Genomic DNA, 27,699 nt, shown 5'->3' with positions numbered 1-27,699 from the left:
CACGTTTACCAGGGTGTGAAAGGGTCATAAAGCTCAGGACAGCTATGCACGAGAACACACACAATCTTACACCATCATACCTAACTCTCTCACTCTGCCAGTCAGTGTTCCCACATTCAGTGTTCCTACCCTCAATTCTAAGCTCCTTCCCAATCCAGTGTAAATAGCTGCCGGAGCGCACTCCGGCTTGCTCCCCCTCAAATTAAGCAGCGTGCTCCGGCTTGCTCCCCCTCAAATTAAGCAGCGCGCTCCGGCTTGCTCACCCTCAAATTAAGCAGCGCGCTCCGGCTTGCTCCCCCTCAAATTAAGCAGCGCACTCTGGGAGCAAGCCGGAGCGCGCTGCTTAATTTGAGGGGGAGCAAGCCGGAGCACGCTCTGGAAGCTATTTACACTGGATCCGGTGTAAATAGCTGCCGGATCATAATTACAGTAAACTAGTAAATACAGTAAAGGAAAAACTTGAGACTGAAAGGTTTTAACAGTCATCCAAATGACTGAATGTAAACATTGCTACAGTAACGTACTAGCTATGTTGTTGACATTAGCTAGTGCTAACAGCTAGCTGCTAGTACACTGCTACAACACAGACACCGACCCTAATAATACAGTTCTTGGTCATTGCCTGGTAACAGCAAATTTATAACGGGCCATGTCTCAACAGACTAAGAAGTTATTTCAATGACATTTAATAACATTGTTTATCCTGAGGACCGAAAGTAAATGAAAATGTGAACAAACCTTAGCTGTAATAAGATGGCGACCACCGGCTCCAGGGACGACCCACTGATGTAGGCATGTTACCCAGCCTGACACAAAATATTTGTAGGCATCCAAACTCTTATACGCTTTCAGGTCAATACCTGTGTATGGCGATGGGTTTTTAACGACATAGGTATACAGATCATGTGGGCCGAAGTCAGGTAAAGACGAGGGCTTCGTGTACTTTCGTACGTCAGTGAACAATCCTGGTGGAAGCAGGTAAACGTCGTTCTCTAAGCCTGCTAACCTCAATTTTTGCAAATACCTCTCCCTCTGCTCGCCCTGTAAATGCCCTACGTCGCTGGATAGTGAAGGTGTTTTCTGCATCTCGCTCCTTTTTCTTTTATGTTTTTCGTTTGTCGCCTTCCTCGCATTCAAACTGATTCGAGCCGTGACGTCCAAAATGGCAGCCTAACGATGCATCACATGACTTGGTCACGTGGGTGAAAAACCTCAATAGTACCATAGTAGGTTAGGTAGCTGAAGCCCCCCTCTATCGTAGGGAAGGTACAGTAAGGAGAGCTGCAGTCTTGGATGCCTGTTGTTCCATACAAAATTTGAGAACAATTTTCTAAGTTTACAAAAAAATGTTTGTGAAAGTGGGAGAGGGATCGATTGAAATAAATAAAGGAATTTAGGGAGGATTGACATTTTAATTATATTAATACAGCCTAACATAGAGATCGGCATTGACATCCACCTACTCAAAGATTCACTTGTGGACTGTACTATGGGATCATAGTTGAGAGAAACTATATTCTCAATTTCCGGGACTATTTTGATTCCTTGTCTCGTCTCGTCTTCTTCCGCTTTATCCGGGACCAGGTCGCGGAGGCAGCAGTCTAAGCAGGGAAGCCCAAACTTCCCTTTCCCCAGACACCTCGGCCAGCTCCTCGGGAAGAACACCGAGGCGTTCCCAGGCCAGCCGAGAGACATAGTCCCTCCAGCGTGTCCTGGGTCTTCCCCGGGGCCTCCTCCCAGGGGGACATGCCTGGAACACCTCCCCAGGGAGGCGTCCAGGAGGCATCCGAAAAAGATGCCCGAGCCACCTCAGCTGATTCCTCTCGATGTGGAGCAGCAGCGGCTCTACTCCGAGCTCCTCCCGAGTGACTGTGCTTCTCACCCTATCTCTAAGGGAGCGCCCAGCCACCCTGCGAAGGAAACTCATTTCGGCCGCTTGTATCCGCGATCTTGTCCTTTCGGTCATTACCCAAAGCTCATGACCATAGGTGAGAGTCGGAACGTAGATCGACCGGTAAATTGAGAGCTTCGCCTTTTGGCTCAGCTCCTTCTTCACCACAACGGACCGGTAAAGCGACCGCATCACTGCGGAGGCTGCACCGATCCGCCTGTCGATCTCACGCTCCATCCTTCCCTCACTCGTGAACAAGATCCCGAGATACTTAAACTCCTCCACTTGAGGCAGAACTTCTCCACCAACCTGGAGAGGGCAAGCCACCCTTTTCCGGTCGAGAACCATGGCCTCGGACTTGGAGGTGCTGATTCTCATCCCAGCCGCTTCACACTCGACTGCAAACCGCCCCAGTGCATGCTGAAGGTCCTGGTTTGAAGAAGCCAACAGGACAACATCATCCGCAAAAAGCAGAGATGAAATCCTGTGGTTCCCAAACAGGATTCCTTCTGGCCCCTGGCTGCGCCTAGAAATTCTGTCCATAAAAATTATGAACAGAACCGGTGACAAAGGGCAGCCCTGCCGGAGTCCAACATGCACTGGGAACAGGTCTGACTTACTGCCGGCAATGCGAACCAGACTCCTGCTCCGTTCGTACAGGGACCGGACAGCCCTTAGCAAAGAGCCCCGAACCCCATACTCCCGAAGCACCCCCCACAGAATACTACGGGGGACACGGTCGAATGCCTTCTCCAGATCCACAAAGCACATGTGGACTGGTTGGGCAAACTCCCATGAACCCTCGAGCACCCTATGAAGGGTATAGAGCTGGTCCAGTGTTCCGCGACCAGGACGAAAACCGCATTGTTCCTCCTGGATCCGAGGTTCGACTATTGGTCGAATTCTCCTCTCCAGTACCCTGGAGTAAACCTTCCCTGGGAGGCTGAGAAGTGTGATTCCCCTATAATTGGGGCACACTCTCCGGTCCCCTTTCTTAAAAAGAGGGACCACCACCCCAGTCTGCCACTCCAGAGGCACTGTCCCTGACCGCCACGCGATGTTGCAGAGGCATGTCAACCAAGACAGCCTCACAACATCCAGAGACTTGAGATACTCAGGGCGGATCTCATCCACCCCCGGTGCCTTGCCACCGAGGAGCTTGCAAACCACCTCAGTGACTTCGGCTTGGGTAATGGACGAGTCCACCTCTGAGTCATCAGCCTCAGTCTCCTCAGTGGAAGACATGACGGTGGGATTGAGGAGATCCTCAAAGTATTCCTTCCACCGCCCGACAATGTCCCCAGTCGAGGTCAACAGCTCCCCACCCGCACTGTAAACAGTGTTGGCAGAGTACTGCTTCCCCCTCCTGAGGCGCCGGACGGTTTGCCAGAATTTCTTCGAGGCCGACCGATAGTCCTTCTCCATGGCCTCCCCGAACTCCTCCCAGTTCCGAGTTTTTGCCTCCGCAACTGCCCGAGCTGCAGCACGCCTGGCCTGCCGATACCCGTCAGCTGCCTCGGGAGTCCTGGAGGTTAACATGGCCCGATAGGACTCCTTCTTCAGCTTGACGGCATCCCTTACTTCTGGTGTCCACCACCGGGTTCGGGGATTGCCGCCACGACAGGCACCGGAGACCTTGCGGCCACAGCTCTGAACAGCTGCGTCCACAATGGAGGTAGAGAACATGGTCCACTCAGACTCAATGTCCCCCGCCTCCCTTGGAAGCTGGGAAAAGCTCTCCCGGAGGTGGGAGTTAAAGACCTCCCCGACAGAGTGCTCGGCCAGACGTTCCCAGCAGACCCTCACCATACGTTTGGGCCTGCCAGGTCTGTCCAGCTTCCTCCTCCGCCAGCGGATCCAACTCACCACCAGGTGGTGATCAGTTGACAGCTCAGCCCCTCTCTTCACCCGAGTGTCCAAGACATAGGGCCGGAGATCAGATGAAACGACTACAAAGTCTATCATTGACCTCCGACCTAAGGTGTCCTGGTGCCACGTGCACTTATGGACACCCCTATGCTCGAACATGGTGTTCGTTATGGACAAACCGTGACTAGCACAGAAGTCCAATAACAAAACACCACTCGGGTTCAGATCGGGGAGGCCGTTCCTCCCAACCACGCCCCTCCAGGTGTCACTGTCATCTCCCACGTGAGCATTGAAGTCCCCCAGTAACACAATGGAGTCCCCAGTCTGAGCACTCCTCAGTACCTCTCCCAGGGACTCCAAGAAGGCCGGATACTCTATACTGCTATTTGGGCCATAGGCACAAACAACAGCAAGAGCCCTCTCCCCAATCCGAAGGCGCAGCGAGGCGACCCTCTCGTTCACTGGGGTAAACTCCAACACATGGCGGCTGAGCTGGGGAGCTATAAGCAAGCCCACACCAGCCCGCCGCCGCTCACCACGGGCGACTCCAGAGAAGTGGAGAGTCCAGCCCCTCTCAAGGAGCTGGGTTCCAGAGCCCAAGCTGTGCGTGGAGGTGAGCCCGACTATCTCTAGCCGGTACCTCTCAACCTCCCGCACAAGCTCAGGCTCTTTCCCCCCCAGCGAAGTGACATTCCATGTCCCAACAGCCAGCCGCTGTGTCCGGGGATCAGGTTGTCGAGGCCCCTGCCTTCGACTGCCACCCAATCCACATTGCACCAGTCCCCTACTGCTACCTCTGTGGGTGGTGAACCCACAGGAGGTCGGGCCCACGTCAGCTCTTCGGGCTGAGCCCTGCCGGGCCCCATGGGCAAAGGCCCGGCCACCAAGCGCTCGCATACGAGCCCCAACCCCGGGCCTGGCTCCAGGGTGGGGCCCCGGCTGCGTCATCCCGGGCGACGTCACGGTCCTCGGATTTTTCTCCATAGGGGTTTTGGTGAACTGCTCTTAGTCTGGCCTGTCACCTAGGACCTGTCTGCCTTGGGAAACCCTGACAGGGGCATAATGCCCCCGACAACATAGCTCCTAGGATCATTCAAGCACACAAACCCCTCCACCACAATAAGGTGGCAGTTCAAGGAGGGGTATTTTGATTCCTAAATATGTAAATCCCTCCTGGGTAGCTGAAAAGGGGGTAACTACTTTTGGGTTTTGTCTTTCATATTTATTCAAAAATAGTATAGTTGACTTTGAACTATTAACTTTGTAGCCAGAGAATTCTCCAAACGATTTGATTAGGTCAGCGAGTGCTGGAATAGATGTATTCATGTTGGACAAATAAATAACAACATCATCCGCAAAGAGCAAAATAGTATGCTCCAGTTCTATTTTAATACCGGAGATTTTTGGATGCTGCCGGATGGCCAAGGCCAGGGGTTCAATAGCAAACAAAAATAAAAGGGGCAACAAAGGACAACCTTGTCGCATGCCTCGGTGAAGACTAAAGGTTTGAGATATGAGGTTGTTCGTTATTATTTTTGCTGTTGGTTCTGTATATAAAAGTTTCACCCATTTAAGGTACTTTTCTCCCATCCCAAACCTTGCCAAGACCTTCATCAAATATTTCCATTCAATCCTGTCGAAGGCCTTTTTGGCATCCAACTCTAGGATTGCATTATCTTTGGCATCACGCCGTTCATGTAATATATTCAATACTCTACGTATATTATGAAATGCCTGACGCCCAAGAACAAAACCATTCTGATCGCTAGAAATTAGGGATGGAACACATATCTCTAGTCTCCTAGCTAAAGCCTTGCATAATATCTTTGTGTCGCAGCACATTAAAGATAGGGGGCGATAAGATCCCCTTTCTGTTAGTGACTTGCCAGGCTTTATTACCAAGGTAATTAGTGCAGACTGCAAGGATGGGGGCAGGATTCCTGATTCATATGCCTCTTCAAACATTTCTAGCAGTGGAGGGAGCAATTTTTCTGGAAACAATTTATAAATCTCAATAGGAATCCCATCCGGCCCTGGGGTTTTTCCACTTTTCATGCTCTGCACAGCTTCTAACATTTCCTTAACTGTAAAAAATGTATCCAGTTCGGTCTTATCTTGATCTGTGATATCTAGTTGGTCTAAGAATTCAGTCTGTGACTGCGTGTTCTCTGGATATTCTGATTGATAAAGGGATTCATAAAATGTTCTAAAGGAGGAGTTTATTGCAGCTGGGTCTATTGCCATATTTCCATTTTCTAATCTGATTGAATTAATAGCTCTATCTGATTGCATTCTTTTAATTCTCCATGCAAGGAGCTTCCCCGCTTTGTCACCTTGGTCATAGTAGGATTGTTTCAACCAAAGAAGATTTGCGGCAATTTTGTTAGTGGAAAGCGCTTTGTACCTGGCTCTCAACAGAAGAAGCTCTTTATATTTCTCTGGGCTATCATTTTGATATAAATCTAACTCCAAAATTTTAATCTGAGTCTCAAGATTGATTAGTTCTTCAAAATGGGTCTTAGATTTAAAGCTTGTATAGTTTATCATCATGCCTCTAATGTAAGTTTTAAATGCTTCCCATTTTACACTTGCACTAGTTTGATCTGTATTCATCTGGAAGTAGATGTCAATGTTATCACCAAGAAATTTAACAAATTTGGGGTCTTGCAGCCATTTGGTTTGAAAGTGCCATCTAGGGGGACATCGAGCAAGCCTTGGTATATAAAGGGTTAGAGAGATGGGAGCATGGTCAGATAGAACTATACTATCATAACCACATTCATTTACCTGGGGTAATAAACTCATGGAGATCAAAAAATAGTCAATACATGATGATGTTTTATGAGTACTTGAATAACATGAAAACTCCTTTCTGCTGGGATGGAACTTTCTCCAGACCTCAATTAAGTTAAGATCATCTAAGAGCTTTCTAGTATGAGGATGAGAAGTGTCAATGCCTGGAGGGCGATCGTTAACGGGGTCTAGCACACAGTTATAGCCACCACCAATTATATATTTTCCAGGCATAGACGATATAGCAAGAAAGAGACTCCTAAAAAAAAGAGTGATTGTCCTTATTAGGTCCATAAATGTTGACCAGCGTGATTTGGACTTCTAATATTGTTCCCTGCAAAATAATATTATATCTGTCAGATGGATCAATTACTTCCTGGTTAAGCCTGAATGGGATTGATTTGTGAATCAAAATTATGACGCCTCTAGCTTGGGAGTTAAATGGGGCAGCAAAAACTTGTCCAGGCCATCTTTTTTTAACTTTGGTAATATCAGTCAGATGTGATTCCTGCAGAAAAATAATTTGAGATCTAAGTAGTCTAATCCTGCCTAGTACCTGTTTTAATTTCACTAATTCAACCTTCTGACATTCCAGGATGTGATCTTAATATCTGATTTACCTACCATTTAGTAATAAATCAATTATGAAGCAGAGCATCTTGTGAGAGATGGAAATACTACACATTTTACCCAGGCAAAAAGCAATAACAGTAATGAGAAAAGAAAAAAAACTATATAATAGAAATCCCCTGAAATCCCCTATGCATTTCCCCAAACGAAATACATAAATATGACCCCTTAAATAACTATGCACTTCGGTTATTTTACCTATCTGATCCTCATAGTGAGGAGCAGTGTGACGTGATAGCATGAAGAGTCCTATTCTCCTGCATGCTCCGGCAAATTATTAATTATTCAGACCATTTAAATTATTCTCTTAAGAACATAAATATATATATTGTCCTACCCAGGGGTTAAATTGGGATTGGTTATGTGGGGGGGGGGGCTCTGCCTCGTACCCGCCCCTGCCCCCGCCGCCCTGCCCCAATATACTTTTTGGAAAATAACCCTCTAATTTGATAACCATATCATATTGCACAGAGATATACACCTTATCTGTGTGTTGTAGGCCTATGTGTGTCTTGTAGTGCCCCCCTACACATTATGGCAGTTTGAATGTAGATTGGTTGGCCAATGTAACAGATTGTACAGGTTGTTGTACATTGGTTTGAAGGAAATGATTAGTGGGGGGTCTGGGGGTCCTCCCCCAGAAGTTTTTTATTATCATACATGTTATTTGCTGAATTCTGGTGCATTTTAATAAGTTGTTAGCTGACTTTACAGAGGTAGGTTGAGCAATATCATGTTAAATCTTGTCACATGCCTACAGGTGAAAAATGTGAAGGAGAAATGTTCAGTGAGAAAATTTGAAGGCTTGCACAATCTTAAACCAAAACAGTTGATTTATTTTGGAGGATAAATGTTAAATATGCCAAAACACTGTCAGTCAAATTGTCAATCAAATATATTCATGCAGTGAATGCAACCAAATACAAACAACACTATAACATTGGAAGCATTTATTATTATTGTTATTATTATGTATTCAATTATTTATTTGGCATGTGGTGCTATTTGTATTGTCTAGAACATACATAAGATGAGCATATTATAGCAGCAAAATAGAAGCACAATCATTTGAATGCAGCAAAAGTTTTGCTGCATTCAAATGATTGTGCTTCTATTTTGCTGCTATAATATGCTCATCTTATGTATGTTCTAGACAATACAAAAAGCACCACATGCCAAATAAATAATTGAATACATAATAATAACAATAATAATTACACTAATAATACACTAATAATATTAACAATAAATAATAATAAATTAACATTAAATTAAATATTAACAATAAATAATAAAACACTAATAATATTAACAATACAGTGAACATAATCATTATCATATTTTTTATTATTAAAAACAAAATATCAAATAATACTGAAGAGGGGAAAAAATAATACTGATCTAAATATGTTGTGTTTTTATTTTTAGACAGTATGTGTTTTGCTAAACACATACTGTCTAAAAATAAAAACACAACATATTTAGATCAGTATTATTTTTCCCCTCTTCAGTATTATTTGATATTTTGTTTTTAATAATAAAAAATATGATAATGATTATGTTCACTGTATTGTTAATATTATTAGTAGTAGTTGTAACAGCAGTAGAAGTATGTGACTATTTTGTAGCGCACTATCACTTCCAGAAAAAATTCTGATATGCAGGTAAAAGGGGAGACGGTGTACGGAGAAAATTATAAACAAGTCACAACACTGAAACACAAGCCCAAAAACCCGCAAACCACGACTTCTGATTTTTTTTTTAAAGCGAGCTCACAAAAAAAGAAACCCCAAAGTCGCTTATAAAAAGCAGAATTGGCAACCCACGCAGTGTTCCAGAAACCAGAATCTCTGATCGCAAGTTCTGTTCTAAATAGCTTTGACAGGTCGTCTTGTTATCAGGAAAACTATGATCTATCTCATAAAAGTCATGGGTTTATTGATTAATAAAACAATATTTAATTATTCAGAACTGAAAATCGTGAAAAGGGTTTGTTGCTTTTGATGTGTGCGTGATCATATGCCATCCACTCCGAGCTTATGTGCCGGGGCTCAGCCCCGGACAGCCCCGGCCCAATTTAACCCCTGGTCCTACCAAATAGGCATAGCTTTAGGAAGGCTATCGAAAAATAAGGGAGCTGTTGTGGAGGGAGCAAGAAAAAAGCCAAAACTTAAAGCAGCCTCTCCATGTTGTATAATGCAAAAAAAAAATATATATATATATATATATATATATATATATATATATATATATATATATTACACAAATTCCAACAACCTATGGTCCCATTGTGAATATGTTTATAACAAAATTAGTTACTATTTGTATATTAGAGTAACACAACACCTTATAAACTCCCCTTAAGGAACAGCCCATTTCAAATCAACAAGAAACTCAACATTATCCCACAAGTGTTGATGTTAGTGAATGCTGCATTTGAACTGTCAGTCATTGTGGCCAGCATTGCCTCAATACAGCATGATTTTGTTTACCTCTGTCTGTGTGAAACAGCGCTGGTCAGTAGCATCACAGTACAGTGTCCTACATTTAGCCTACTTATCCTTCGGTGCGGACGCGTCGCTGGTGTCGCCTTGGATTCTTTGAACAAACTTTTCTGCGTCGTGGACCGTCATGAAAGAGTGTCGCTGCCCATTGTGGGTGACCGCCAGAATAGCCGGGTAGAGCATACCATATCGGAGCCCCAGGGATTGTAGCTGCCTTTTCACTGGGTCAAAGAGCCTCTGCTGTCGGTGAGTTTCAGCTGAATGATCTGGGTAGAATCTCACACTGTGGTTCTCAAACTTCACTGTACTCTGTCTCCGGGCTGCTCGCACAGCGCTTTCTTTTTCTCTGTAGTTAAGGAATCGGATAATCATCGCTCTTGGTTTTAGGTCCCAGCCGGCACTAAGTCGTCCTATCCGGTGTGCTCTCTCGATGATGGGAGGAGTGGGGAAAGTGTCCATGCCAAGCGCTGTTATAAGCCATTTTTCCAGAAAAGCACACATGTCGTTGCCCTCAGCTTTTTCTGGAAGACCGATGAGCCTTAGGTTGTTGCGACGCACTCTGTTCTCCTGATCTTCGACTTTGTTTTCCAACATGGCGCATTTCTCCTGTAACATCTTAACAGTATTGTGCATGATCTCCAGACTGTCCTCTGCCTGTCCAATTCTGTCCTCTGCTTCCGTAATCCTATTGGCTTGCCTTTGTAACTCATTCTTTAGTCCACTTATGCCGCTCAACACATCTTCAAACTTTTTCGAAAAGTCGCTTTGCATTGAGTGTATGGTGCTGATGACAGCAGCTGACCCTTCCTCTGCTATCGCCTCCGACACAGCTTCCATGCCAGCCGCAGCTGAGCTAGCTTTAGCTTGTGGAGTAGACGCTGGTAGTTTCGATGTTGTTGGGTATTGCTGAGCTGCTTTCTGGGCTTTGGTGTTGATCATGATGCTGACTGGAAGTATGCTGTTAAAATATGTACGGTTTAAGCTATTTGTGGTCTGCTTAACACAATAACCAGTAAACTAGCCTCGGAGCCTCACTGAGATGCGTCTCACCAACGTCACACCATAACCGGAAGTCCATTTTTATTTTCTAAATATGTATCAACATACCGCCATTGTAGCACGGGAGCCTGTGATTGGTGGACAGCCGACAAAGGGTGTCTCCCATTGGTTGTAAATCGTGACATAAAAATTGTAAACACATACGGGACCCGCTGATTGGTTGTTCACATACTGAAGCCAAGCAGAGATGTCCGGCATCTGTTGCTGTTGTCCGAAGAAAACTACAGCTAAAAAAACTCTACTACCGGATTACTTGGACAATCTTAGTCAGAAAGAAGCGCAGGATAGATATACATGGAAATTAGAGTTTATTAGTGGTTATGATCCATACAAAATTCCTCAAAGCAACTGGAGTGACGTTGCAGATTAGTGGCCTAGCATTAGCATTAGCTACATGTTGGAATATACCTTCTTTTTCCTGAAAAGTCCAGACATGGAAGAACAGTTTTAAAAAAACTACAGAAGCAAAAAAAAACCTTCTTTGTGTAAAGACTTTTTCCCAACATCAGCTTTTGGGAATAGAATGTTGTGAAAGCTAAAGCATTTACTCTCAAAGGGCTTTGACTTGAACTGTGGGCTAGATCTTATTCCCACTCATCCATCTCTCATCAACCCCAAAGACATGTAGTTACACAGCGATCTACATTGTCATTTATACAGTGATGCTTATTATTGTTAAAGCAATATCTGAAGTGTTATTATTTGTAAAATAACAAAATATCTTGCTCTAGACTTTCAAACAATATTGTAAGATTTTATTTTAATTTTTTCTAATAGCGGATCGTACAATAATTACAAACACTAACAGAATCAGCACATTCCAGTTGTAGCTATAGTAACTATAATCATTCTTGTAATAATAATTTCAATAAGTAGTTAATGTTCAGTTCCCTTTTAATTTATTCTTGATTCAAAGGCACAGCTGAGTCACATAGGTTGTTCAGTATGTAACGGACAATAACAATTTTATCCAAAATAGTTTTTCCTGCCTTAGTCGATTTATTTCCATTTCACATGCGTGCAGCTGTTGTAAAGTTCAGTGTGTTCGTGTAGAACTCTCTCGAACTGTAGGTTCGTTCCTACACTGGTTCTATGGTGACATTTTGCACAGGACTGTGTTCCTTTGATAACAGAAACAAAGCTCCAGCATTATTATTATACTCCTTCAAAACTCTACAGCTTAATATCTCATATCTCATCTCATCTCATCTCATTATCTCTAGCCACTTTATCCTGTTCTACAGGGTCGCAGGCAAGCTGGAGCCTATCCCAGCTGACTACGGGCGAAAGGCAGGGTACACCCTGGACAAGTCGCCAGGTCATCACAGGGCTGGCACATAGACACAGACAACCATTCACACTCACATCTACAGTCAATTTAGAGTCACCAGTCAACTTAACCTGCATGTCTTTGGACTGTGGGGGAAACCGGAGCACCTGGACGAAACCTACGCGGACACAGGGAGAACATGCAAACTCCGCACAGAAAGGCCCTCGCCGGCCACAGGACTTGAACCCGGACCTTCTTGCTGTGAGGTGACAGCGCTAACCACTACACCACCGTGCCGCCTTACAGCTTAATACAGTGCCTTGAAAAACTATTCATACTCCTTGAACTTTTTCACATTTTTCCACCTTACAACCACAAACTTAAAAGTTTTTTATTGGGATTTTATGTGATAGACCAACACAGAGTAGCACATAATTGTGAAGTGAAACAAAAATGATAAATGGTATTCAAAATTTTAAACAAATAAAAATCTGAAAAATGTGATGTGCATTAGTATTCAGCCCCCCTGCGTCAATACTTTGTAGAGCCACCTTTTGCTGCAATTACAGCTGCAAGTCTTTTGTGGTATGTCTCTACCAGCTTTGCACATCTAGACACTGAAATTTTTGCCCATTCTTCTTTGCAAAATAGCTCAAGCTCAGCCAGATTGGATGGAGAGTGTCTGTGAACAGCAATTTTCAAGTCTTGCCACAGATGCTCAATGGGATTTAGGTCTGGACTTTGACTGGGCCATTCTAACACATGAATATTCTTTGATCTAAACCATTCCATTGTAGCTCTGGCTGTATGTTTAGGGTCATTGTCTTGCTGGAAGGTGAATCTCCTTCCCAGTCTCAAGTCTTTTGCAGCCTCCAACAGGTTTTCTTCCAGGATCGCCCTGTATTTAGCTCCATCCATCTTCCTATCAACTCTGACCAGCTTCCCTGTCCCTGCTGAAAAAAGCATCCCCATAGCATGATGCTGCCACCACCATGTTTCACAGTGGGGATGGTGTGTGCAGGATGATGAGCAGTGTTAGTTTTCCACCACAGATAGCGCTTTGCATTTAGGCCAAAAAGTTCAACTTTGATCTCATCTGACCAAAGCACCTTCTTCCACATGTTTGCTGTGTCCCCTACATGGCTTCTTATGCCTGTCTTTCAACAATGGCTTTCTTCTTGCCACTCTTCCAAAAAGGCCAGGTTTGTGGAGTGTATGACTTGTAGTTGTCCTGTGCACAGATTCTCCCACCTGAGCTGTGGATTTCTGCAGCTCCTCCAGAGTGATCATGGGCCTCTTGGCTGCTTCTCTGACCAGTGCTCTCCTTGCTCGCTCTGTCAGTTTAGGTGGACGGCCATGTCTTGGTAGGTTTGCAGTTGTGCCATACTTTGACCATTTTTGAATGATGGATTGAACAGTGCTTCTTGAGATGTTCAGAGCTTGAGATATTTTTTTATAACCTAACCCTGCTTTAAACTTCTCCAGAACTTTATCCCTGACCTGTCTGGTGAGTTCTTTGGTCTTCATGATGCTGTTTGTTCTTCAGTGTTCTCTAACAAACCACTGAGGCCTTCACAGAACAAGTGTATTTATGCTGAGAGTAAATTACCCTGTAGCCGCTTATCCTGTCCTACAGGGTCGCAGGCAAGCTGGAGCCTATCCAAGCTGACTATGGGCGAGAGGCGGGGTACACCCTGGATAAGTCACCAGGTCATCACAGGGCCGACACATAGACACAGACAACCATTCACACTCACACCTACAGTCAATTTAGAGCCACCAATTAGCCTAACCTGCATGCCTTTGGACTGTGGGGGAAACCGGAGCACCTGGAGGAAACCCATGCGGACACGGGGAGAGCATGCAAACTCCACACAAAAAGGCCCTTGTCAGCCACTGGGCTCGAACCCAGGACCTTCTTGCTGTGAGGCGACAGTGCTAACCACTACACCACCGTGCCGCCCCATAAAAGCCAAAGGCAGTGTAAAAAAAAAAATCCACAGCAATAGTCCACAATGACGATAGTTCACTGCCGTCAGCAAAAAAGTAAGGCTTCCCCCATCACCCACTCTCTACTCATTCACAAACATTAGTAAGTGCAGGTGATATAATTACTACTGCCACCAACACCATGTGATCCAATTACCGTAAGTAACCACATAGGTGCCCAACACAGGCACAAACTTCATCTGACCCCAACAACAAGAGTGCCTCCTAATGAACATGTGACCACTCTTCTCTTACTTCTTCTAGGTTTACTATTTCAGTTAGATTTCTTAATAATTAATTTTTCTTTTCTGTTGCTAGGGGGTACCTTTTTCCTAATATATCTTCGTGCTCATCTTCTTTCCAAAAATGTGTTCTTATACCATTAGCCTCTTGCAAAAATCCTTCCCTTACTCTGTCCCTTTCCTCTTCTACACACACTTACTTTTCTATACACACAGAGAGTCTTTTATACACCCATACACACAGAGACTCTTCCACATTGTTTCTTACACAACCAGGGTGTTTTCCCTTTTTTCTTTTTCTTTATCAGACACCTATTGTTTCAGAACTCATAAACACCCTCCCTTGTGCCAGGGATAATGTGTCCTCTCAACCTGATCTCCACTTAAGGAGACGGTCCAGGACACGTGTGCAACACCTTCATCAAAGAAGATCAGGGTCACTCACACTTACAGAGAGAAAGCAAAAAAGAAAGACACACAAGTTTCACACAGACACAGGTTTTTACACACACACAAAATTCACATGCACTCCTACACACAAACATAGAACTTGTCTCATGCTGATATACTTCCACAGCATACCTATATGTTCCGTCCTTTTTGTCTTGAAAAGCATTACTACATATGAATTTCATCTGTCAATTTCAGCCCTCTATCTTTTCACACAATAGACCCCTTCGCAGTAAACATCATTCATACGTAAGAGGAAATTGCGCGCGCAGCCTGGACTCAAAAAAGACTCAGCGATGCCTAGTTGTGTTGTCGGGTGTCAGAATCGTAGCAGTGATGGGGTTAAAATGTACAGAATTCCAGCAGGATCTCACCCATTCCAAAAAAATCGCCGACGTCTATGGCTACAAGCCATCAAACGTGTAGACTGGGATGAAAGCACTATCAAAAATGTGCGGGTTTGCAGCGCCCACTTCATCACAGGTAAGATCAGGCTATTTATTAAATCTTTCTTTTTTTATTCTTTCTAGTCTTTGTTTATTGATGTAGCAAAATACTTTGGTAACGTTTGTCTGATTAACTGGGTCATAGTTACACAATGTAATGAATATTGTTAGCATGTTAACTTAGCTTTGCATGCAATTTTCTTTGTAGGAGAGGTCTCGCTTGACTCAAGCAGTCCAGATTTTGTGCCATCATTATTTGTGTATGCCGAAAATCACAATTTTAAAGCAAGGATGGGAAGGTAAAATTGTGTGCCCTCACTCTAAATGCCAACTTATGTTGACTGCTGTAACCTAGCTCCCGCCCCGTTCAGTTTCATTTCTGGTCTCTGCCTCTCGCTTTTTACGCAGCTCTGATTTCTCTTAGCTGCACTCTTTACACTATCATTCCTTTCATGCCATTACCTCCTGCAAATTGCTGTTTAGTGTTGGTATTTGCTGTTGTAGCTAAAGCCACATTGCCATCACATCACTGGCATAATTTGATTAAAACAAAATGAATATGAATGTCCCATTGTTAACCAAGTTGTACATGCCTGCACATAACATAATCATATGCATCTAAAGACTTGTAGGCACGAAGTTTTTCGTGGGTGTACACTGAAGTCTTGTCAATAAGGTACGAGTATATATCTGGCCATTGTATACCAGGGAACTTACTAACATCGTCCGTCCACTCTTTAATTAAATACGGATCCGGTAGGTGATGTCCACTTGTTAGAGTTAACTTATTTATGTAGCATTCTCGATCTTGTAACGACAATTGTTTTGCATAATCTGACAGCTCATAATGCCAGTCTATGAGCAGTGCCATTGTTTCTGAGTCCAGGCTGCGCGCGCATCCTGGCAACAGTCAGTTTGTTTACAAACATGTGAAGGGGTCTATACATCAGTATCTACAGGATTTTTTCTGAACGTGTGACCTGTATCTACAGGCTTTTTCTTTCTGCTCAGAGACTTAACCATTTTCTTTCAGGACTATTCTTTCAGCAGAGTTGTATCTCATCTCATCTCATTATCTCTAGCCGCTTTATCCTTCTACAGGGTCACAGGCAAGCTGGAGCCTATCCCAGCTGACTACGGGCGAAAGGCGGGGTACACCCTGGACAAGTCGCCAGGTCGTCACAGGGCTGACACATAGACAACCATTCACACTCATATTCACACCTACGGTCAATTTAGAGTCACCAGTTACACTAACCTGCATGTCTTTGGACTGTGGGGGAAACCGGAGCACCCGGAGGAAACCCACGCGGACACGGGGAGAACATGCAAACTCCACACAGAAAGGCCCTCGCTGGCCACGGGGCTCGAACCCGGACCTTCTTGCTGTGAGGCTACAGCGCTAACCACTACACCACCGTGTCGCCCTATATGCAATAATTATTTCTGCAATTCCTTTTTTTTATTTTTAGATAGAGCTTCTTAAACAAGGTCAGTCTGCATGCCCAGACCCAGCCAACAATTCCAGTCCTCTGCCCATGTCACACTCCCCAGCACTGCCAAAGTCAAATTAATCTTTTGGCAGAAAAAGACCTTTCTGAATTGCACACAAAACTCACTTCACCACCTGTGTGCTGATTCAATCTAGAATTGGCAAGGTGCCCATTAGCGATGTTGCCCAGCCAAAAATCAACCTCTGTAAATCAGTGTTTGTCAGCAAAGTGAAAGTATATAATTGCTGATGATCTCTTTCTTTTTAACAGTCTGTAGGAGCAAATATATGCAAACAGAGACACGAGAGAACAATCTGCAAGGAGTAAGCTTCACCAGCCTGCCTCAGAAACTCACACTTATTGTATCAAAAATGTTTCTACACTTAAAGATGTTGGACAAATTTTGGAGAAATTCAGTTCTCTTACTACTGAGCCCAGTGATATGGCTTTAACCACACAAACTTTTATTACAATAAAAGGAAAAAATTGCTTATATTAAGTGGCCACCTGTTTGTGCAGTGTTGTCCAGGCACCAAGTGTGGTCAGCTGGAGTTTTTCTTCCAAATCACGTTGGGGTCACCAAGAATATGTCATGGAAACTCACTCACCAAAGAGAGTCAAAGGTCAAGGAGTTGCAGAGAAATAGAATGTTATTCAATTAAGTATTAAAAGCTGAGTCAGTCTGCAAAGTGATCTAATTCATCAATCACATGGTCTCTCATTTTATATAGTTCTAATTCATCACAGTTCACACCTTTTTGATAATGCCAATAATCTCATGGGCTGGGCGGCACGGTTGTGTAGTGGTTAGTGCTGTCACCTCACAGCAAGAAGGTCTGGGTTCGAGCCCCGTGGCCGACGAGGGCCTTTCTGTGTGGAGTTTGCATGTTCTCCCCGCATCCGTGTGGGTTTCCTCCGGGTGCTCTGTTTTCCCCCACAGTCCAAAGACATGCAGGTTAGGTTAACCGGTGACTCTAAATTGACCATAGGTGTGAATGGTTGTCTGTGTCTATGTGTCAGCCCTGTGATGACCTGGCGACTTGTTCAGGGTGTACCCCGCCTTTCACCCGTAGTCAGCTGGGATAGGCTCCAGCTTGCCTGCGACCCTGTAGAACAGGATAAAATGGCTAGAGATAATGAGATGAGATGAGATCTCATGGGCTGACATTTCTCACCACTAATATTTTCCATTGAACAATATATCTTGAACCTTTCAATGTTTCCAAAGATATTTCCAAACTCTCAACAACATGCTAAAAAAATTATTCAGAATGACTTTGCAAAAATAATATTTGGCAATAACAAACTTTCATTTAAATCAACCTCAATTTCTTTACTTGTTTCATCATAATCATTAATAAATTATTTTTTTATTACTTTATTGACATCAGTTTCATTTACTTTCAATACACTCAACATTGTGAATGATGAAACAACATGATTGTAATTACAAATCATCATGATTCTGTATGTGATTAAATAAGCAAAACATCATAATGGTTGTGGAATTTCAGGATTTGAACTCATAATCTCCCTACAATAATGTAAGTGTGTGGCAGCGGGGGTGTGGCCAAGCATTGGTTTGTGAATGGAGGGTGGGGTCAGGGAAGGTGACTGGCAAAGTCAGTACACCTGCTGTTGATTAATGTTGTTTGTGTGTTTTGCAGTGAAGACAGAAGGTAGAAAAGGAGGGAGAGAGTGACGAGAGAGAAGCACTCCCAATGAGAACACGTGTGTGTGTGTGTGTGTGTGTGTGTGTGTGTGTGTGTGTGTGTGTGTGTGTGCACGAAGTAAAGCTGAAAAGCAGAGCAAAGTAAAGAAAATAAAGTTGTTTGTGAACATCATCTCCCGTCTGCCGCGTTTCAGTATTCCACCCACGTCAGGGAAATACCACAGTGGTGCTGAAACCTGGGATACTGAAAAGATCCACTGATGGAGTCCTCCCCATTTAAGAACTTGATCCATGCTCTAACTACCGCCCAGCAGAACCAGCACCAAGCGCTGATCACCCTCCAGAAGGAGCAGGAACATTGGTTTGAAGCCTTGATGCTGGCTCAGTAAGAAGATCGCCAGGCATTCTGGCACCTGCTTGCATTGGCAGGGTCCTCAACTGCCACCACAACAGACCCTCCCCACATCAACCTTACCAAGATGGGGCCGCACGACGATCCGGAAGCCTTCATCGTGCTCTTTGAGCAAGTGGTCAAAGCATGGGGGTGGCTGGTTGAGCAGTGTGCGGCGCACCTGCTACCATTACTGACTGGGGAGGTGCAGCTCGCCGCGCAGCAGCTCCCCACCAACAGCCGACTCATCTACGAGAACCTTAAGCGAGCCATCCTGCAGCATGTCGGCCGGTCCCCAGAACAACATCGCCAGCACTTCTGGACACTGATTTGGAGGAGGTCAGCCATCCATTTGCATTTGGCCAACAGCTCTGGGGCACCTGCGGGCAGTGGCTGAGGGCAGACAACCATGACGCCGAGGGGATCATTGACCTGGTGACACTGGAGCAGTTTGTCATGCGGCTTCCGGAAGGAACAGCGGAGTGGGACCAGTGTCACCGCCCAGCATTACTGGATCAAGCCATCGAGCAGGTGGAGGACCATCTGGCAGCGGTTCCGGCTGCAGGTGGGCACGTCGCCTCTTCTCTCTTTCTCTCCCCTTCTCCTTCTCATCCCCGCCCCATTCCCCCACCACAGAGGCGAGAGCCGGCTCTCTCCTAGCCGGTCTGCTGCACCCTTGGTATCCTCCCATCTGTCCCTTCTGTGTCTGTGTCTTCTCCCGCCAAGGTGAGTGATGCCCATTATGCCAGTGCAGAGGTGAAGCTTGGGCCGGTGTGCTCACGCTGTGGGGAATCCAGGCATCTCCAGGGTCAGTGTTCTGCGATGGAGGTGGGAGCGATGGTCCCGATCCCTGACGCACCAGAGATCGCCCCCGATCGGGCCGGAGCGTATCATACCAAGCCGCATACGTATCATGCGTTGGTGGATTTCGGTTGTAATCAGACCTCAATCTACCAAAGCCTGGTGCAAGGTGAGGCATTGGGGAAAGCACAAGTGGTGAAGGTTTTGTGTGTGCATGGGGATGTTCACAATTATCCACTAGTGTCCATCCAAATTCTATTTCGGGGGGAAAAGCATACTGTAAAGACGGTGGTTAACCCGCATCTTACCTACCCGCTGATCCTTGGGACTGATTGGCTGGGGTTTAGGGAATTAATGGAACATATACAGTGGGGCAAAAAAGTATTTAGTCAGTCACCAATTGTACAAGTTCTCCCACTTAAAAAGATGAGAGAGGCCTGTAATTTTCATCATAGGTATACCTCAACTATGTGAGACAAAATGAGAAAAAAAATCCAGAAAATCACATTGTCTGATTTTTAAAGAATTTATTTGCACATTATGGTGGAAAATAAGTATTTGGTCAATAACAAAAGTTCATCTCAATACTTTGTTATATACCCTTTGTTGGCAATGACAGAGGTCAAACGTTTTCTGTAAATCTTCACAAGGTTTTCACACACTGTTGCTGGTATTTTGGCCCATTCCTCCATGCAGATCTCCTCTAGAGCAGTGATGTTTTGGGGCTGTCACTGGGCAACATGGACTTTCAACTCCCTCCAAAGATTTTCTGTGGGGTTGAGATCTGGAGACTGGCTAGGCCACTCCAGGACCTTGAAATGCTTCTTACAAAGCCACTCCTTCGTTGCCCGGGTGGTGTGTTTGGGATCACTGTCATGCTGAAAGACCCAGCCACGTTTCATCTTCAATGCCCTTGCTGATGAAAGGAGGTTTTCACTCAAAATCTCACGATACATGGCCCCATTCATTCTTTCCTTTACACAGATCAGTCGTCCTGGTCCCTTTGCAGAAAAACAGCCCCAAAGCATGATGTTTCCACCCCCATGCTTCACAGTAGGTATGGTGTTCTTTGGATGCAACTCAGCATTCTTTCTCCTCCAAACATGACAAGTTGAGTTTTTACCAAAAAGTTCTATTTTGGTTTCATCTGACCATATGACATTCTCCCAATCCTCTTCTGGATCATCCAAATGCTCTCTAGCAAACTTCAGATGGGCCTGGACATGTACTGGCTTAAGCAGGGGAAAACGTCTGGCACTGCAGGATTTGAGTCCCTGGCAGCGTAGTGTGTTACTGATGGTAGCCTTTGTTACTTTGGTCCCAGCTCTCTGCAGGTCATTCACTAGGTCCCCCTGTGTGGTTCTGGGATTTTTGCTCACCGTTCTTGTGATAATTTTGACCCCATGGGGTGAGATCTTGCGTGGAGCCCCAGATCGAAGAAGATTATCAGTGGTCTTGTATGTCTTCCATTTTCAAATAATTGCTCCCACAGTTGATTTCTTCACACCACGCTGCTTACCTATTGCAGATTCAGTCTTCCCAGCCTGGTGCAGGTCTACAATTTTGTTTCTGGTGTCCTTTGACAGCTCTTTGGTCTTGGCCATAGTGAAGTTTGGAGTGTGACTGTTTGAGGCTGTGGACAGGTGTCTTTTATACTGATAACGAGTTCAAACAGGTGCCATTAATACAGGTAATGAGTGGAGGACAGAGGAGCCTCTTAAAGAAGTTGTTACAGGTCTGTGAGAGCCAGAAATCTTGCTTGTTTGTAGGTGACCAAATACTTATTTTACTGAGGAATTTACCAATTAATTCATTAAAAATCCTACAATGTGATTTCCTGGATTCTTTCCCCCCATTCTGTCTCTCATAGTTGAAGTGTACCTATGATGAAAATTATAAGCCTCTCTCATCTTTTTAAGTGGGAGAACTTGCACAATTGGTGGCTGACTAAATACTTTTTTGCCCCACTGTAGTAGGGGGTGGGTCCTACGATAATACGTCACAGGGGGATCTCGGTGTGGCATTGACTAGTGAAGCTGTCACAGAGCTGTTGATGTCACCACTGCATCAAGGCGATGTGAGGAGTGAGGAGCAGTTCACCCTTCCTCCCTCTCTCGGGGATTCCCTTGAGGCCTTCCCATTAGAGCAGTCATGAGACAAGACTCTGTGTCATGCGTTTGACCAAGTGAGAGTAATCGATGGTCAAACTCTCCAGTCAAATGTGACACCCTCCTTCCCATACTTTGCTATTCTTAAGGATAGGTTGTATTGAGTGACGCAGGACACTCAAACCGGTGAACAGATAACCCAGTTATTAATCCCAAAGAGCCATAGGGAGCTCATATTCCATGTGGCTTACTTTCATCCAATGGCTGGACACTTAGGACAGGATAAGACACTAGCTTGAATAATGGTTTGGTTCTATTGGCCAGGGATTCGCAGGGATGTTCATTGGTGGTGTGCGGCATGCCGCGAATGCCAACTAGTAAATCCTGCAGTCACTCCAAAAGCACCTTTGTGCCCTCTCCCTCTAATTGAGACCCCCTTCAAGAGAATTGGTATGGATTTTGTTGGGTCATTAGATCAGTCAGTATGAAGATATCACTTTATTTTAGTTCTGGTGGACTATGCAACGTGATATCTGGAAGTGGTGCCTCTCTGCAATATTATAAAATGAAATGCAATACATTCTCAACCTGCGCGCAGAGCTCCACACCCTCATGCACTTAACCCAGGAGAATTTGTGGCAGGCACAAGAACGTCAAGCCCGGCTGACAGGGGCACGCACCTTAGAGAGTTCACCCCGGGAGATAAAGTACTAAAGTACTCATATTATTGCCCACTTCGAGCTCCAAATTAGTCGCCAAGTGGAAAGGTCCCTTTGAGGTCACACATTGAATCAGGGATGTTGACTATGAGGTGAGGCAAATGGATAGGGAAGGGGCACTGCAAATATACCACCTCAACCTGCTAAAACATTGGAACGAGGGGTTCCTGTGGCATTGGTGTCAGTAGTTCCAGAGAAGGCAGAGCTGGGGCTGGAGGCCAAAAAAATAACTACTCAAACTGCTCCGGTCCCCTGTGGAGACCATCTCTCACCAGCCCAACCCGAAGAGGTTGCCAGGTTGCAAGAGGAATTTTCCAACATGTTCTCTCCCCTTGCCAGTCATACCCACCTCATTGAAATGCCCCCAGGGGTGGTGGTGCGTAGCCACCCCTACCACTTACCCAAACACAAGAAAAAGGTGGTTCAGGATGAACTCAAGGCCATGCTCAAAATGGGCATAATCGAGGAGTCCCACAGTGACTGGAGCAGCCCAGTGGTCCTGGTTCCCAAGGCCGACGGGTCGGTCCAGTTCTGTGTGGACTACAGAAAAGTCAACACAATGTCTAAATTTGACACATACCCAATGCCTCATATTGATGAGTTGCTCAATCGGTTAGGCACTGCTCAGTTTTATTCAACACTGGATTTGACAAAGGGATATTGGCAGACTCCCTTGACTCCTCTATCTTGAGAGAAAACGGCCTTTTCCACACCGTTCAAATTACACCAATTTGTCACGCTTCCTTTTGGGTTATTTGGGGCTCCTACTACGTTCCAGTGGCTCATGGACAAGATCCTCCACCCACACATTGCCTATGTGGCAGCCTACCTTGATGACATCGTTATATACAGCAATGACTGGCCGCAGCACATGGAACACCTTAGGGCCATCCTAGAGTCGCTGAGGCATGCAGGTCTCACAGCTAACCTGAAAAAGTGTGCGACTGGGTGGGTGGAAGTACGGTATCTGGGTTTCCACTTGGGTCACGGGCAGGTGTATCCCCAAATTGACCAGACAGCAGTGATTGCAGCCTGCCCAAGGCCCAAGACCAAAAAGGGGGTGAGACATTTCCTGGGGCTGGCTGGCTACTATCGCATGTTCATACCTAATTATTCAGACGTCACCAGCCTGCTGACTGATTTCACTAAAAAGGGAGCACCAGATCTGGTCCATTGGATGGAGCAGTGCTAACAGGCTTTCACTAAGGTAAAAGCTGCACTGTGTGGGAGACCACTCTTACATTCACCTGACTTCTCTCTCCCTTTTATTTTACAGACAGATGCATCAGACAGAGGGCTGGGGGCCGTTCTGTCCCAGAAGGTGGAGGGTGAGGAATGTCCCATGCTGTACATCAGCCGCAAGCTGTCAATGCATGAAAGCAAGTACAGCACCATCAAGAAGGAGTGCCTGGCCATCAAGTGGGTGGTCCTCACTCTTTGAAACTACCTACCAGGGCACCCATTCACCCTCTGTTCGGACTGTGCACCCCTCCAGTGGCTCCACCGCATGTAGGATGCCAATGCGCAGATCACCCGTTGGTATCTCACCCTCCAGCCACTTAAGTTCGAGGTGGTTCACAGGCCGGGGGCGCAGATGGTGGTGGCAGACTTCCTGCCCCATCAGGGGAGGGTGTCCGCTGCAGCCCAGATGGCTCCCTAGCCTGAATTGGGTGGTGGAGGTATGTGGCAGTGGGGGTGTGGCCAAGCATCGGTTTGTGAATGGAGGGTGGGGTCAGGGAAGGTGTTGAACACATGGTTGTGTGTGTGCATGAGTGTTTGTGTGTGCCAAGTAAAGCTGAAAAGCAGAGCAAAGTAAAGAAAATAAAGTTGCATGTGAACATCATTTCCTGTCTGCCGTGCTTCAGTATTCCACCCACATTAGGGAAATACCACAAAGTACTTTTCTTTTAAACTATTTGGAAGCCAAGTCACAGGATTTAAATGTAAAATGCTTGTGATAGCTGCCCAAACCTGCTGTAAACTTTGCACTTTCTGCAATTCCTGCAATTGTTTAAAACTTGTTTTGCCTGTAAATATTTCCTGTGAGATTAATTGGTTAATGAGTAGGAAACATCAATTGTATCAACATCAACAAATGCTTACTGTGAAAAGGTGACTGAGGGGAATATTGGTTAATGAAGGCTCATCTTTTCAATGTTTAAAAAAAATTAATGATATGTGAGTGCTTAATTCATATTTGTCCAGATTTATTCATTGTGTGGTTCTTTCCTTTTCTTCTTAGAAAGCACTGAAGAAAGCACTTAGAAAGTGGTCTGAGGAAGCAAATTTCTACTGAAGCATGATGAACCATTGATGTTATAGTAAAGTTCTGGAGCAGTGTTTCCCAGAAATCCTCATCAGCGATATGTCGTCCATTCTCTAACTCCACATGGGGTCCAAACATTACCATCTACCAACCTTCTATGTTCAGAAAACCCTTAGGCTTCTCACCACACATGCTTAACCTTACTAAATTGCACCACCATACTTTGCCAAGCAGCACATATTTGTAACATGCAGTGGCGACGGCGACACTGCTGTCCAATCAAGATGATATGGAATATCAAGCGGTCACTCTTCTGTATTCACACGATGGGCCTGCTTTTGCTGGCCATACTTTTCACCATCTTTCTCAGCTGCAAAGATTGGCTATCCAGTCAACCAGGACTACGAGAAAACCCTGTGGCTTACACAATGCATGGATTGCATCCAGTAAAGGAACATGCTGAGGGCAACCAAAGTCTCTGGAGGGAGTCACTTTTTGTTCCTTCTAAGCCACCTATGAATTTCAGTTCTCACCAGTCAGAGGTTGCGGTCCAAAGCATCTCAGGAATGGAAACATCTCTCAGCACTAACAATACAAATGGTAATACCTTGCACAGAGAAATGGGTGTGGGAGAACAGCTGGTACCTAATCCATACCGGTATTTACTGAATGAGCGCTACAAATGTCAAGACAGGAGCCCCTTTCTCATTCTGCTCATTGCAGTAGACCCAGTGCATGTGGAGGCCAGGAATGCCATCAGACAAACATGGGGAAATGAGAGCATGTTCATGGACGTGGGTTTTGTGCGTCTCTTTCTCTTGGGTGTAAAAAGTAGTCTCACTGACCACCTTCAGAGTGCCCTTGTGGAAGAAAGCTTCCAGCACCATGATATCATACAGCAGGACTTCATGGACACCTACTACAATCTTACCATCAAAACGCTGATGGGCATGAACTGGGTTGCCGATTACTGTCCTCATACCAGGTATGTCATGAAAACTGATAGTGACATGTTTGTCAATACAGAGTATTTAATCCAAAAGCTGCTGAAGCCAGAGTTACCACCTCAGCACAACTATTTTACTGGCTACCTAATGCGAGGTTACGCACCAAATCGCAACAAAGACAGCAAGTGGTACATGCCCCCAGAGCTTTATTCCAGTGAGAGGTACCCCATCTTCTGTTCTGGCACAGGTTATGTGTTCTCTGGAGACATGGCAGGCAAGATCTACCAGGCATCATTAAGTATACGTCGTCTGCATCTTGAGGATGTCTATGTTGGGATCTGCTTAGCAAAACTGCATATTGATCCAGTGCCACCGCCAAATGAGTTTCTCTTCAACCACTGGAGAGTTTCTTACTCAAGTTGCAAATACAGTCACCTTATCACTTCCCACCAGTTTCATCCCAGTGAACTCATCAAGTACTGGAACCACTTGCAAAGCAACAAGCACAATGCTTGCCTCAACATGGGAAAAGAGAAGAGTAGCAAATTGCGTCATAGAAAGCTGCAATGGGAAAGGATTCAGCGATGACCACAAGCATGACTCAGTACAACAATATACTTTAAAGCATGTGTGAAATCAATCAGTACACTAATATAGGAAAGAGCACAGTTTCTGTCATTACGTAAAGTCAATAAAAACTATTTTTAAAATTTAATAGATGTTATTGTATTGTAAAGCTGTTTTGCTATTTTTAAAAGGGATGTGAAGTAAATGTCGTGCAATATAGAGCATGCACAAAAAGTATCATAGGTGAGATCACCAGTTTCAAGTGCCAAGAAAATTACAATGCAACAATTTCTCTCCAAATCTTTACTACTATTTATTTCTGTATTAAACAAGAAAACAACAGATATATACACACACACATATTTCAATCCACATTCATTGGATATGAGCAATCATACGTGCTGATTGGCTACTCTACTGTGAGGATATCAGCTCATATACCATGAGTAGAGGAAAACAAAATGGCAGAGTGCATCAAGTCAGATATATCACTTTGTGATCAAGTATTCAAAATAAACAGAAATAGCTAAAAGAATATAGTTCCCCCCCCCCCCAATATGTCCTGTTCCACACTCCAGCCCAGTCAGTGGTGTGAAACCGCCAAAAATCCTAAAGAAGAAGAAGAAAATGGCTGACCGTGTTACCGAACCAACTGAGGACAAAATAAAAACTCTACTTGAAAACAAAACCCCCAAAAATACAAACAAAAAAAGGTAACAAAATATGGAATAAAAGTATTTGATGGTAAGAATGTATCTTTTTTTAATTTTTCAAGAACTATTATTATAGCATTTTTCACAAATTGCTACAGTCATTTCGCTGGTTTGTTTACATTCTAAGTGGAAATGATTTTGTCGGACGTTTTGTATAAAGTTTTATTTGTATAAAGTTTTATTTATTGAATAAAATAAAACAAAAATGCTCTGTTTTTCAAAATCCAGTAAATGTGGATAGAATAAAACATTCCACACAATTTCTTCGTATATGGCTTATAGCCAACTTGGCGCTACATGCCTCGTCAGCTATCAGTGCATATCCGACTCAATTTCGTGGAATAACTGTTATATATATATATATATATATATATATATATATATATATATACACACACACACACATACGTATATATATATAAAACAGTTATTCCACGAAATTGAGTCAGATATACCAGCTGTACGCCTGTTTGTTCAGGCAATTATTCAATCAGACAATCATGTGGTCACATTTTCCCTTATTCTGATGTTTGATGTGAACATTAACTGGAGCTCTTGACCATACATGCATGACTTTATGCATTATGCTGCTGCCAGATGATTGGCTGATTGGATAATTGAAGGAATGTGCAGGTGTACTGGTGAGCCGATATAGAGACAAAGGAAAAAAACTGTACTTTTTAAGAGCTTTGCATATGTTTACCTTTCCTGGGGACAAGAGAAAATTATTTATTAAATGGTTTTCTTTCAGGGCGGCACGGTGGTGTAGTGGTTAGCGCTGTCGCCTCACAGCAAGAAGGTCCTGGGTTCGAGCCCTGGGGCCGGCGAGGGCCTTTCTGTGTGGAGTTTGCATGTTCTCCCCGTGTCCGCGTGGGTTTT

At 44.6% G+C, this 27,699-nt stretch overlaps 1 protein-coding gene across 1 annotated transcript; it reads left to right on the top strand.

Annotated features, from left to right (window-relative positions):
- Nucleotides 1–24,841: 24,841 nt before the first annotated feature.
- b3galt2 (UDP-Gal:betaGlcNAc beta 1,3-galactosyltransferase, polypeptide 2) lies at nt 24,842–26,128 on the top strand. Its single transcript, XM_060940630.1, has one exon. It carries the CDS (start codon nt 24,842–24,844, stop codon nt 26,126–26,128), a length of 1,287 nt encoding a protein of 428 aa, XP_060796613.1.
- Nucleotides 26,129–27,699: the final 1,571 nt, after the last annotated feature.

The sequence above is a fragment of the Neoarius graeffei genome, chromosome 15 (assembly GCF_027579695.1).
Source record: "Neoarius graeffei isolate fNeoGra1 chromosome 15, fNeoGra1.pri, whole genome shotgun sequence".
NCBI classification, from domain to species: domain Eukaryota; kingdom Metazoa; phylum Chordata; class Actinopteri; order Siluriformes; family Ariidae; genus Neoarius; species Neoarius graeffei.
The sequence above is the reverse complement of the archived record's forward strand: the minus strand, read 5'-3'. Positions and strand labels throughout refer to the sequence as shown.

Coding starts and splice junctions, on each gene's coding strand:
- b3galt2 (XM_060940630.1), top strand. CDS start 24,842: ATGCAGTGGCGACGGCGACACTGCTGTCCAATCAAGATGATATGGAAT.